We start from the raw sequence: 14,000 nt of genomic DNA, 5'->3' as shown, positions 1-14,000 counted from the left end.
GAGAAGTCGGGTCAGCTGGCCAGGCGTTACCACTTCCTTGCGGATTCACGATGGCTGAAGATGCTCAGCTGAATCTCGAGTGATCAGATTGCTTGTGGCTATACAACTTCTTTATACTTCTGGCTACATGTTTTTAGTCACATTACACTATTTCATATTTAGTTAACCTAATTCTGCATCCAGTCAGTGCCTGCTGTCTTGTTCCCATTAGGTTGCAAAACACCAACCCTGTCTGGCAACTCAATGTTGCAAAATGCCAACCTGGCCCAGCAATGTAGTACTTGCTTAACTTAGTTGCATGTGTTTGCACCATCATGTTATTACTCTGGCCAAGCAGGGCTTGCCAGGCCTACACAGGTGGTGTCAGGAGCGCCAGTGTGGAGGAAATATAACAGCTTCCCAAGGAGCCCTGCTCTGGAGCCATCCCCCTACCCCCAGCCTTTTCCCCACCAGTAACCTAGCACTGCTGCTGCTCCACTCACAACTCCCCTCCTGCATCCTTTTGCAGTCATGGCTCTTTATGGGTATGCCCTGGCAATGCTGTTCTCATAAGCTTGAGTTGACAAAAGCTTGTGCTCTACATATATCTTGTTTAGCTAGCCTGTAAGTAGGGACCTACTTAATTCATGGTGGCTGCCTCCAGATTTCGTGCTCCCAGCAGGTGCCATTTTCACAGTGGAGCATAGTGGGTCCTCCCATGCCTCTGATTGGCATAGTCTTCTGTTAATCTCTGGGGAGGGATGGGACTTCTGGGGTCTTTCAGCCTATCAGAGGTGTTGGGGGGGCCCAGTGCACTCTGCTGTAAAAATCTCACTCCTCCTTCCCCCCTCCTCCCCATGCTTCAAGACACCAGGTCTTCCTGCCATTTTCCATTTGCAGCTCCTTTTCCCCTCCCCACCTGCCTTCCTGGCCATTTTCTCACTTTTTCACAAGGACTGGACTTTTTCACGGGGGACCTACCAAATTTGTGGTTTCCGCAAAAATTGCAAAATTGCGAATTTAGTAGGTCCCTACCTATAAGGTGCATGGCTATCCTGCCTCATGCTGTTTTTAGCCAGACAATGTCCTTTAATAAGCAGGAACATGTTCAAAAAGTCAGACAATGTCCTTTAAGAGGCAGGAACATCTATAAGTCAGCAATATCCCCCCTCAGTCCAACACACACAACAGATCTGGGGCCACCTGGCCACTTCATTGAATAGCAGGGAAAGCATGGTTGTAGTGCTCCATAAGCACAGGCTCTGACTCTTCAAGCTAGAAAGGCGGCTTTAATGAGCAATGTAGTGCCTAAGACATACAGTTAGATAGTTGTGATTCCCTCCGGTAGAGGACACAAACACACTAAACTGTTCACCGCAGAAATATTCCTCTGACATTGTAGTATGATCTCCAGTAACCTTGTATGTTATGTGACATAAGACACATGGACAAATAGCTAATTAGAGGAGTTACATATTCTAAGGCTGTAATTCTCAACCAGGGTGCTCCAGCACCAGGGGGTGCCATGGGATCTTTATTTAAAGATGCCAAAGAGTGCCACACAATATTAACACAGTAAAGTATGCAAACACCTACACAATTCACAAGATAAATCCAAAGATTTCAAAAGGGAATCCATAGGGTCAAAAACATTCTGACCTGTTTTGGTCTTTCTGAGTTCTTTGCAACAGAAAAATCGCTCTACTGTTATTCCGTAGTCAAAAAAAACAAGGGAAAACTAAGAGGTGGCATTTGCCAAGTGGTGCCTGGAGTTTAACAAGGAGTGCCTCCAGTTTGAAAAGGTTGAGAACTGCTAGTCTAGTGGATATAACACTGGAATGGGTAACAGGAAATCTCTGTTGAATTAAAGCTACTTCCCATCTGAATCAATGTTCATCTGCCCACCCTTGACTATTCAAACTGTAAGCTTGGAAGTAGGGGCTGTATCTTTCTGTGTTTGCGCACTGCCTAGCAAAACAGGGCCCTGAATTTCACTGCTCAAGCTATGGTAGTACAATAATTCTTAATACTGTTGTATGTCTCTCATTTCTCTCATCCTTCATTGCAGGATGACAACCGATATCATGAGGATATTTTTGGAGTCACCCTGCGTACATATGAAGTGACTAACCGCCTTAGATCTGAGTCGATTGCGTTCATTGAAGAGAGCAAAAAGGACACGGATGAGTGAGTTGACACGTTTATTTTAACCTGTGCTATTGTTTCTGAAGTGTGTGGGTTGTAGAACCCGAAAGGAGGCTTTTACTTATTCCCACGTATGAAACCTCTAGTAGCAGAGACAGAAATAGGAGTTTGGTTTTTTTTTTTTCCATGTTAGCAGCAGACAAAGCTGTGGTGCTGTTTCTCTAAGACAATGATGGCTTCAGTAGGCTGGATCCACACCTGATAGAGCTACTTTGTCTTCCCATGGTATGAATTTAGCCCACTCAGCCCAGGATACCATATTACAACTGAAAAAATTTAAGGCACGAGTGAGTAATTACCATTAGAGCTGAAAATTATCTGACAGAACAGAGTTTTGTTGGGAAATGTCAGTTTGACATAATCAAAATGTTCGGCAGGAACAGTCTGTCAGTTGCATCAAAATCCTGAAAGAAACCAGGCAGGCAGCCTGGTTTCCTGCCCGCCCCCCTTGCCATCTGACTGGTGAGTGTCTCTCCGGTTCTCTAGAACCTGTTGCTCCAGGTGAGCTGCATCAGTTCCCTCAGATACCTGTGTCTCACCTGGTAGCAACATGGTAGCTGCATGGCCAGTGCCCTTTCCAGCAGGCACACAGGGAACCTGGGCCACCTGGGCCCTGTTTGATCAGAGAGCTGTGTGTTCAGCTCCCCCTGAAAGGCAGGAAGCTGAAGGCCCAAGCCACCTGAAATATTCTCCCCACTGCTCAGCACAGGCCTGCCCTGCCCCTCTTCTATTCAATGAAAACTGTTCAAAATCTTGACATTTTTCCCAGCCCAGAAGATCCTCTTCCTACTTGGCTCCAGTCATGAGCTCCAAGTTCAAATAGAAACAAAAGAAAGCTGATGCTTTGCTGCTTGCTTAACTGCTCAGACCCCTGCTCTACCTGCATTGTCCTACTTAAGCCAAGAGATCAATTAGGACAATCCCCCTGCCCCCAGCCTTTTCCCCACCAGTAACCTAGCACTGCTGCTGCTCCACTCACAACTCCCCTCTTGCATCCTTTTGCCCCCGTGGAAACTGCTCAGTCTGTGTCTTGGGCCTTGCCACTTGTAAGTTCTTGTCCCTCTTTTCCTGTCTGAAGTGTTTTGCTGACTGTCCTGAGTTGGGACTCTTGGATTTGTGAACTGACTTTGCCCCAGATTCTCTGTGTGACCCTGAGCAAGTCGCCTAACCTATGCGTGGTTTATGATTTGTCTAGATTAAGGCAGTTTGCTTTAGTGCAGCCCCTCTATGTTTTGCAATGTAGAGAGAAGGCTTCAGTTCTCCGTGTCTATAATAGGGATAGCAGTAGTTACCATCCTACCTGGATGGGTGTGCGTGGTGTATGCCACCTGTAAAGGAATGTCGGCTGTAAAGCACTTGGCATTCTTTTATGAAAAAGGCCTGTGGGAGCAGAGATGGTGATGATTATTGCAATTAACTTGCTCTGATGTGTTACAATGCAGGTGGCTTAGACAGGAGACCACCATGGCTTCAACCTGGCTCCACAGACTTCACCCAGTAATGTCAACCATATACTTTATCCCATGTCGCACTGCCATCTGGTGGCCAGGGCTGCTCATTGCACTTAACGTTGTCACATACTGATAAGGGACATGGAGTAGCTATCAACTCTTCTCTCTAAGCTTGTCCTTTCTTCACCTTCTCTTGCAGGGTTTTCTGCTCATAACTGGATCCCATTGCCCCAGATGGAATGCCAAACCAGTCACAGCAGCAGCCACCCCCCTCCAGCTGGAGGGTGCTGGGTTTTGTATTTTCACGGACACAGCAGCTCCTTTTCTGCGGGGACTGCCCATGGAACGTGCTCTGTCTCTTGTCCTGTTGTTGTGTCCTGATGATGATGATGATGATTTTTCTTCTCTCTCTCTCTCTCTCTCTCTCTCTCTCTTGTCCTGTGGCAGTTTCTTTTAACTTGTTTCCCTCCCTGGAGTTCCCTGCTGAAGTGCGATGGCTTTATAATCTGCAGTGGCTCTTATGAAACTATGTTTCTTCTTCTTCTCACGTTCTGACAAGGGCGTTTTGCTGCTGCATGAAATCACCACCTTAGCAATCATCTGCATTTTTTGGTGTTTCAGGAAGAGGGAAGGGCCAGGTGCCTGGGCCTGGGAGCTGGCAGTTCCTGATTAAAGCAGCGAGGAGTGGAAAGAAGCTGTTTCCCCAAGACCCCTTCCCCCTGCACAACTAGGACCTTGGCTGAATCACTGCATCATCCTTGCTTTCCATTAGACCATATGGGCCTGGCCCTCTGCCGAAGCTGAGCACAGAGGACGCACGGTGCCTGCCATATCAATGGACCTTGCTGTCCTCTCCAGAAAGCCTGGAAACACCAAAGCTTTGTTCTGTTTAAGGGGAGGGGTTTGTCTGCATTTAATAGATACTGGATTCACATAAGACTGCTCTGTGGTATATTCTAATTACACCATCGCTTCCCCTCCCCTGGCTTCACTTCCCCTGCAGCTCTTCCCTTAGTCCTCCTCTGCCCCCAGTTAAGGGGCACCTTTACCTCCCTGCTGGATGAAGGTCATGGGGCATGTGCAAGCACAGCACACCGCGGCCTACGGAGTTGTCTGCAGCTGGGCAGCGTGTGGGTGGCATCAGATTGGTTCCAGGGAAGCCCAGGCCCTGCCCATTCTGCCAAGCTGCCTTCAGAGCCTTCCAGGCAGGCGATAGGAGCTGAAGGTTAAATGCGGCCAGAAAGCAGGAGAGGGTGACAGGTTTGCTGAGATCCCTGCAGGAAGGTTCTGAGCCAGGGATTGTCTGTCATGGAGCTGCGCTGAGCTGAGGTTCACACTGGACCCAGGAGCCCTCTCCAGCAGGGTGAAGGGAAATGTAAAGCAAGAAGACTGAAAGGGGAAGCCTCATATGCCCAGCTCTAGGGCATCTGCCAACAATAAAGGCTGATGGGAAGCCAGCAGGTAGCTTGTTCCCCCAGGCTATATTGCATGAGGTCTGCTAAAGCTATATAATGCATTCCTGACCCCAGCTGCCAGGTTCTTTGGGAGCCCCATTTAAATGAGCAAGAGAGGCTCTTGGGGCTTCAAAGGAGGGTAGCTCCATCTCATTGTGATTGTGTGACCTGTCCTTTCCCAGCACCCTCCCTTCACCCTTCCAGGAGCTCTGAAGTGCTCATGGCACAAGGCTGACAGCAGTGGCTGCCTCCACTTGGCCAAAAAAAATATTCTGCCTGCTATAATCCCATTCCTGAACTGCATGGGGCATTTCTGCCAGGAGGTGTAGCAGGGGATGTAGACCAAGCTCAGGGACTGATGCAATGATCCTGAGCTCTGAAATGCTGCCAACTCAGGCTCAGTGCAAAAAGCCAGCCAGCCAAGTAACCTATGAAGGGATGCAAAGGGGACATCAGCACCTTTTCTTCCAGGCGTCTCAAGGTGGTGCACAGTCCGTCTCTCTCCTTCCTCTTTTGGGAATGAAAACATCTCCTTGCCCCTCTCTTTCTCCAGCTGCCAGATTCCTTGGGCATGGGGAATGCTCAATATCTCCTCCACCATGCTCTACCCTACTACCCTGCAGGCAGCAGAGGGAGGCTGCTGTTTTCAGGTAGCTTTTGCTGTCCTTCCTTCCTGGGAACTCACAGTACTGGACCACTTCCCAGTGTCAGCATGTGTTATCACCAGAACAGGTGCAAGGAAGAGGGCTTTAACAGCTGTAACAAATTGTTTTGGCTTCAGAGACCAGGATCTGCCATACACTCCCCCAAGCCGCACTTGTAACAAAGCAAGGCCCTCCAGATTTGAAACTTCCCCTGCCCAAATGCAGCTTGGTTGTTCTAGTTCAGGTCACATTCATTGACCTCTGACTATGTGGTGCTCACAGAAGTTTGATTTTGCTGCCAGTCTTTCCTTTATCCCTAGTCACTAGAGTGCACTGTGCTCTCCCATAACAGGATCTCTTCCTCAACTCTAGATGTGTCCTAGAAACAAAGCTTAGGCCAAAAGGCCTCCAAGGCTTTGGGAAAGTTTGCATCCAGGTCTGAGTTTGATTGTTCAGATCCATCTCTTAGCCGGACGTCTGTTGCTGGTGTGTGTGTGGTTGCTGCCACCTTGTGGTAGTTCACAAGCTCTCTGAACTGGACAGCTGGCCAAATTTGTTGCCTCATGGGATGAATAAAGCCCCCATCCACACTATAGCTGGTGTTTTGTAACCATTTACAACTGGTTTACAACAGGGACTGCATCGGTCTCTGTACACTGTCTTGGTGGGTTTCGGGAGTATTTGGCATCTATCCCATAGTGCCTCTTCAGAGGCTACATGCCACAGGGGATTTGCACACAGAGCAGTTGGTGGAGCAGTAAATTCTGGGATTTTTCAGTGCACAGAGAGCAGGGAAGGAAGGGGAAAAGCCAGACCTCTTAAGATTTGAGGGGAGCTGGGGATCCTGTCTGCTGTAGCATCAACACTATGCTAAACCAGTTCCATCAACTTCAGCCTCTGGCAGGTGAGGCAGTTAGTCATAGTGGTTGCTCCCCATATGGTGTGCCCACATAGAGCAGGCTTAGAGCCAGCAGGAGTGCTACTAACTAGTTATAGACTCAGTTCAAAGTTGTTGCCCAAGTAGGGCTGTAGGCTCCAGCTTACAGCCAGTACAATGAGCTCTCTCATCAGGAGCGTAGGGGCCCCACTCCACTATTCCCTCAACATGAGGCTCATGTCCTGGCCCCAGAGAAGTAGAGAGAAGGAGAAGGAATGAGGAGTGTGAAAGAAGGCGCTGCATTTGGTAGAGACAGATTTGCAAATTTGGGAGATGAATGCCCAAGTCCTTCACGCCCCTTTGAAGATGAGTCTTAGAGAGGAAAATGCTGTTTAAAGTCCAGCCAGTTCTTACTGGATGCATCTCAGGGACAGGACAGGCACTGAGGGAAGAAATCAGTGGTGACAGGAAACTCCAGCCATTGCAGAAGGAAGTATATTAAAGAGCTCCTTCTCTCCGTCCATCTTGTTTTGCTGGGATCATTAGTTCATAACGTCCTGAGCTGACTTGTTTCTTAACTGAGCCAGTTCCTTTTGCTTTTGTAGACAATTAGCTTTTCTCACTTGCAGAGGTTTTGACCACCCCCCCCACTCCCGGTTCCACTTCCTCCTATGGCAAAGGGGACATTAACCTGCAGAACGCCTGTATCATTCCATAGTTACAGACCTTTCAGGAACAAGCCACACTGTTCAGCTTAGTGCACATGTGCTATGTGCATAGCACCTAAGTGGTGGACATAGCCATGGGATCAGGTAAAGAGCTGAATTCTATGTATATTTTTGTTTTTGACTGTTCTGTCTGCATTCAGTCCATTACTTCCCCTCCTCCATGACTACTTCCCATGTTCCAAACTTCTGAGCAGCTTCAAATATCTCCTGGGCTTGTTAGATCCCTGGCATGATCCAGTATGGTAACTCCATGTACAACATCTATAATGGGTGGTTTTGGTTTCAGAGACCAAGACCTGCCATTGCTTTGAATGTCAAAGCCTGCTGCTACCACCACCCAAACACATCCCCAGCCCATTTCTGATTCCAAAGAGTTAAATAGCTAGGGAATCCTTACTAGACCTCATCAAGATTTATTTTTCCATTTTTTTAATTTCAAACTCAATGCATGATGAGGAAAAACCATGGGGAATATTCCTCAGTGTTTTCCAGCAGGCTCTATTCATTATCTTAAACTAATGAGGCATCAATTCACCAGAACAGGCATCTGAGTATTCAGCCTCAGTTCAATGATCACAAAAGCTTTGCCCCCCTCCCCTCCCCTCACCCCAATACAAGTTGTCTGGGAGTTTATTAAGGGGAGAGGCAGTATATATGCTATTCTTTATATGGCTATGCAGCATCCCAAATAGGGAGGGCAAACAGCAAAAGCAGATCTCCGTCCCAAAGATTTATGGTTGCAGCTGAGAGCATGCAGAGGCAGAAGATGAGGGAAGGATGCAGCAAAAACATTCTCTACTCATATCCTTTCTTTTATTTTACTTCTAAAATATATTCAATATTAATAACAGCCTTTCTCCATTATTCTACAACCTTATTATTGCACATGAAACCCAAAGCCTATACCCAACAGTCCTTCTCGCATTTCCCTGAAGAGAATCTTGACCTTTCCTTCCAACTCCAACCTGCCCAGGCCAAAAGGGGCAACAAGTACTTCAGCTAAGGTTGATTTGTGTGACAACTTTGGAGCATGAAGTGATAGGAGGATGCTACTCTCTGGAGTCTTCACTGTAGTTCCCTTCAGCTGTTCCCTGCTCATGGGGGGTCAGGGGCATGGAAGGAAATGATAACTGTTGGTCTTAAAGCAGCTGCAGACCATGGAGGCCAATTTACATATTGATGAAGCAATGGGGATGGTCTTGCTGAGGCTTCAAAAACTAAGCCAAATGCATCAAGCCAGGTCCTAAACTGTTGTCATCCAGGTAGCAGCACCAATCAAGTCATTACAATTGCTCCGATTTCTAACAGTGGAGCATCTAGGATAATATTATATCGCACTTACTTTCAAGCTTTATAGATGAGGACGTTACTAGAGTGACATGGGTTTGGATTGCTATTTCACTTTTGTAATTGCTTCTATTGTTCCACAGGGGAGCACAGGCCTTTACAGAATAGATGGAGATGGACAAGTGAAATTTTTCTGCAGTGTTCACTGTTGCCTTAACTGTATGTCCACTGGCAGTCTCACCAATGATACCTGATGGAGCACAGTTAGGCCAACACATGTGCTTTCATGCACAGTAGCCTATTTTAGCATGCATTAAAGCATCATGTTAAAAAACTATGCTAATACGCTAATGCACAGTAAAAATGGGCTGCTGTGCATTAAGCATCACTAAAGCATGCACTTTCACTACTGCACATTAGGGCAGCCTAATGTTCATTTATTTAGTACCTCACATTTAAGGATGCCTGTACACGACAGTGGAGGCTGCTCTGACGTGCTGGAATCACAGTGTGTCAAAGCAGACTTGAATAATCTTGTACAGAATAATTAAGTCTGCTGGAGTGTGGTAATTACCACACTCCAGCAGCCTCCCACATCTCATGTATCAGCGTCCCCACACTTCAAAATGGTGGCAGGGGCGCTTGAACTAAAGCTTGTCAAACAAGTTTTAATTAAAGCAGCTCTCAGAGCTGCTCAAGTTAAAGTGTCATCCTCCCCCAACTCGTGGAGCACATGTACAAGTGCCCAGAGGTACTACATTTAATGCACAGTAGCAACAGAGCATTATTGAACCTGTAGACATGCCCATTGAGTACTTTTGATAATCCTATCAGGGGGCTGCAATCCAGAACTATTTAGATGCTTATAATTCAGATAATAAAGTCTGACTCCCGTGAGGTACTAAGTCTTCTCAGTGCCCATTGGCTTCAGTACAAGTTAGAGGCAGTTTCAGGCCCTGGCAACAGCAGTTACATGATAACAGTAGCTTTGCATGCACTAATCTGCACTTGCCTGCAATGCATTATTCTACAGTAATCCTGTTTGAAATCTGTCTTTGATTGTTGGATCTAAGCTCTGGCTTCTCCCATACAATTATATGTATTTCCTAAACTTCAGGGGAAATTGCTGCTTTAAAGCATTCCAGTTTCTGGGCTCAAACAGGCCTTACTGGAGCTAGTGTTCTCTTGTTTTTATGTGAAGACAGCACATGAAATATTTAAACATCAAAGCATGGGTCTTTCTTTTCCCTGCTGTACCAGCATAGAAAACAGGAGGGAGACTACCTGTACTCTAAAATACCCCACCCTATTAGTGTTGCCCATAAATGCCAATGATGAGATGTTGAAAGGGCCAAATTATAAAGCTGAAAAACCTCATTTCAGACACTGATTGTAATCTGTATCCAAGAACCAGCCACTCTTCTGCTGAGACCATTTCACAGCAAAGTATTGATCATGGGAGGGTGAAGATACTTTTTTTCTCATTTGTGTAACTGGGTCTTGGAGTGGTATAGCACAGGGGCTCAAAGGCAATGAAACCAGATGTGCTGGGGTCCTAGCCCTGGCTGCTACTCATGTAAGGAATTCCATAGGGCAGGGATTTGTACCTGCTGTCTGCATTGCCATGCCAGGGGGGTTTGGGACAGTGGTCAAGGGAACAGCGACTGTACAGGTACAAGCCTCCAGAAGACAGTGGGTGCAGGGAGTGGCCCATTCTAGGAAGTGGGAAGGCACTCTGGACTCTACGAAGTCTGGCTTTCCAGATTAGAGGTGCCTGTTTCTAGGGCTTAGTTCAGAACCATCCTTTCTCGGGAATGAAGTGGCTGGAAATATTTATGGTTGGAATTTCAATCCTAAAAAACTTTGCCTAAAAACCCAAAACAATTTAATTTGGGGGCATTGGTTTGTTGAAAAAAATAGCCAAAATCTCAGTTTCCCATAAAAATGCAGAACAACACCCTAACTGCACAAGCCAGCCCCTGACTGTGAACCCACTGGCTTCTTTGAAATCATGCTTCTAAAATGTTTTCTTGACCTTTAGCTCTCTGAGTTTGTGTAAATGAAAACTAGCAAACAGTTTGTGTTTTCAGCGGTTCCAGATCTATGTATGTATGTCAGATGCCTCAATCAGTGTCAATGGGAACCAACCACACCCCTCGAAGGCAGTGTTGCCTCAGTTAAATAACAAGTTCATACAATAGTCAGTCAATTTGTTTCACAAATAGCTACAGCTGGTTGGAAAAGACAGCTGAAAAGGATTGTCAACTTTTTGTTTCAATGTTTTACTTAAATTTTGATTTTTTAAAAATTTTAAACAGCTCTTTGCTGGGTACAAAACATGAAAAAAAATGTTCAAATGTCAACATTTTCACTTAAAGTTCAACTTTTTTTTAATAGCCATTGGAAAGGGAATTTCAGAAAATGTCGACCAGATCCAGGGGAAGTAAAACTACCTTTCAAAAATGTATCTAAATTCCTCTTCAAGTCACAGACCTGGATGATTCCAAATTGGCTCTTCATATTTATGTGTGCTTTAAAAAGACATAGTAACAAAATGCACTTATGGTAGTTGCCAGAGTGCCTCTGAAGTAGAAACGCACATTTCAGAATCTCCCTTAAATGAAGCGTACTGATGTATGGCATTGAAGCGATGGTTTGGAAGCCAAGAAAATTCAGTGCAAAAGTCCGTTTTGGTGGCAGTGCTGTAAATAGACCTGTGGCAGGAGCTCCCAAGTTTTACTGGGAGAATTTGCCCTCAGAAATTATGACTTGATGGCCTGAAAGAAACTCAGGCTCGATGAAGGTTGAGTTCACTTGGCCCCGGCAAAGTGAAGGTACTGGGCTGTGCATGATTCCCCAGGTAGTAGTGGGAGCCTAGCAAGATGTTTTTCAAACAGGACTCGTTACTGTTTGTCTAGCATCTAGTTAGAAATACAGGCAGAAAGTCTGCCGGCTGCCTAGAAGATCAGGGTACAGAATTGCAATGGATTTTAATAGGAATTGAGGTATTATATTCCTTTTGGGAAGATTCGAAAAGTTCAGCCAATAAAGTTTGTTTAGTGATCTTTTTGATGAGGAGCAAAAGTGTCCCAGTGAAAGGGGGACATGCTTGTGAAATGTGACAGAGATTTGGAGAGGAAAAAACCCACAAATTTAAAATGCTAGTGTTTTCTTGAGCCTTTGAATTCTGGTGGGTTTTCTCCCCTGCTGGCTGGAACTCCATTCTCTCCTTATTCTCCTGTCCTTGTCACCTTCCCACCTCCTCTTTGTGTCATTGTGCCTTCATGTTATTTTTTTAAATGACACCATGAATTAAGACTGGAGCATTGACTTGATTCTCATTTTGCATTTCCCGAGGTGGGTGGGTTGGGGTTGGTTTGTTTTGTAGCATTAAATGTGATTCAAACCTAGGTTTCTTTTGAGAAGGGGGGTTGGGGTGGGAGTGGGGAATGGGCAGGTGTTGTATTTTATCATACCAATGCTTTAAGCAGTCAGAAACATGGTTTCCCCTACCTCTGAGCTCTCAATGCTGCTAAAATCTCTGCCATTCGTACAATGTACTCCAGCACCTGTCTCATGGACTGACTCCCGCTCTGTTTGCGCGGTATCCACACTGTTCTAAAGCATGCACCTCTTTCTGTATAGTTCCAATCTTCTGATTTTATGGAATAAAATACTTATGCCTGTTTGCATTACAGTAAAAAATAAAAAGTGGACTAAATCTAGAGGCCTGTCCTGTTAGTTTGTTTCTTCTTTTCCTGTGGTTTCCTGACACCCAAAGTTCACCATATAGCTTAATATACCTCATCAAAGCTCTGTTTAGCTGACAGTTTGTTTTTAAAGCTCTGACATTACTATGAGATACAATGAGATAGCTTGCATTTCTCTGGGAGATATGACACTGCCTCGCAGGCTGCTTGTTTTTCTGACCATTATATCTTAACAACCTTTGCATTGCAGGCACATGTATGGTAGGAAAATTTAAGATAAACAGGCTTAGAACATGTCCAACTTCCAGTGAATGTTCAGATGCCTGGTGATAAAGAAGTCACTCACTCAAGTTCCAACACATGGACTTAGGTGTTGGACTTCTCACATCTTAATAAATCTGGCCTGGGTATAAGGGAAAAGGAGAAGGACCTTGTTCTCATAGGAATTGGAGGGATGAGATTGAATAGCCCCAGCTTGCATCTTAGGGACAGGGATCAATTGAAATGCAGCAGTCTCCTTGGTTAAAAGCTGTTCAGAGAGGATGATTGCATTAATGGGTGTCACCAGCTTTCACTATTGTTCCTCTTAGTCTTGTTGGGGTGGGAGGAGAACCCAAACAGCAGCTGGAAGCAATGTAATATTTGTGATATAATACTGAAATTTCCCAGTGCAGAAACATCTTCAACCTATACATAAGAGAAAGTGTGTGTGTGTGTGTGTGTGTGCGCGCGCGTGCACATATGTAGACACACAGTACATGACAGAGAGAGAAATTGGTGACCAACCACAAAACCCAAGGACCCCTGGGGAAGTTCACTGAGTCTGTTCTCCTTCCAGGTCCAGTGTGAGAAATCCATATTGGTTTTGGCAGGCAGTATCAGTTCTGCCACTTAACATAATTTGTATAATCAGCCTAACACTTCAGGGCTTCAATCAGTCCCCTGAAGGCTCAGAAAGGAATTCTTCCCTAAAAAATCATAATTGGCTAGATGCTTTTTTTAATCCCCAGGTTCCTCTGAAGCACAGCTGTGACCCACAGCTGAGGGCAAGACACCAGAAGAAAAGCCAATGCACAGCACAGCACAGCACAGCAAACCCTCTGTTCCTAAATCCTGGTGATTTGTGCTCACGTGATCAGCCAGTTTAAATCTGGAAAGGAATTTTCCCCTAGGTCACATCTCCTTTGTCTGTAGCAGAAGTGGAGTGGGATTAGCTGTTGGGCTCATCTACTCTGTCCCACCCAGTCAGTTTACCAATACTGCAGCAGTCTAAGGATTCTTGCCACTTTAGTTCCATCTCTTCTCTCTCTGGCCATAATACTTGGTTTTCTTGAGGTCTGGAAAGCAGAGAAGAATGAACACTGGCTCCAATCTGGTCAAATATAATCCATTCAGGAGAATTCTGAAGCAAATTCTCTTTTATCTCTGGCTATTTATTAGATGGAGCCCAGAAACAGAGAAAGATTTAACCTGGATCTCCAGACAAGTCAGTGGCAGAAATGAAACAGGGTTGCAGAAGACCAGTACTTTAACACATTAGATTTTACAGCTGCAGTGCTGTTAACTAAAGCAGAGGAGAGACCAAAACAGCAAGAGCAGAGTGAGCAGCAGTCCCCATTGGAGCAGAAGGCAGGGGTGCAGCAACTGTCCAAACCCCAGGGAGAG

The 14,000-nt window shown here is 45.6% G+C and overlaps 1 protein-coding gene across 5 annotated transcripts in view; it reads left to right on the top strand.

Moving 5' to 3' along the window:
• The window catches only part of NOS1 (nitric oxide synthase 1), a 164,798-nt gene extending 152,448 nt beyond the window's left edge, over window positions 1-12,350 (top strand). For 3 of the 5 annotated variants that reach the window (XM_090062055.1, XM_090062056.1, XM_090062058.1), the window contains 2 exons: window positions 2,048-2,166; window positions 4,257-12,350. In XM_090062055.1, the coding sequence (XP_089918181.1) occupies window positions 2,048-2,166; window positions 4,257-4,308 (171 nt within the window). In that variant the 3' untranslated portion in view covers window positions 4,309-12,350. Of the gene's footprint in view, window positions 1-2,047; window positions 2,171-3,834 lie in introns of those variants that run through there. The other 2 variants (XM_090062059.1, XM_090062060.1) reach the window with 2 other exon arrangements.
• Window positions 12,351-14,000: the final 1,650 nt, after the last annotated feature.

Source organism: Crocodylus siamensis, chromosome 9, assembly GCF_052110815.1.
Source record: "Crocodylus siamensis isolate JL-2025a chromosome 9, ASM5211081v1, whole genome shotgun sequence".
In the NCBI taxonomy this organism is placed as follows: domain Eukaryota; kingdom Metazoa; phylum Chordata; order Crocodylia; family Crocodylidae; genus Crocodylus; species Crocodylus siamensis.
The sequence above is the reverse complement of the archived record's forward strand: the minus strand, read 5'-3'. Positions and strand labels throughout refer to the sequence as shown.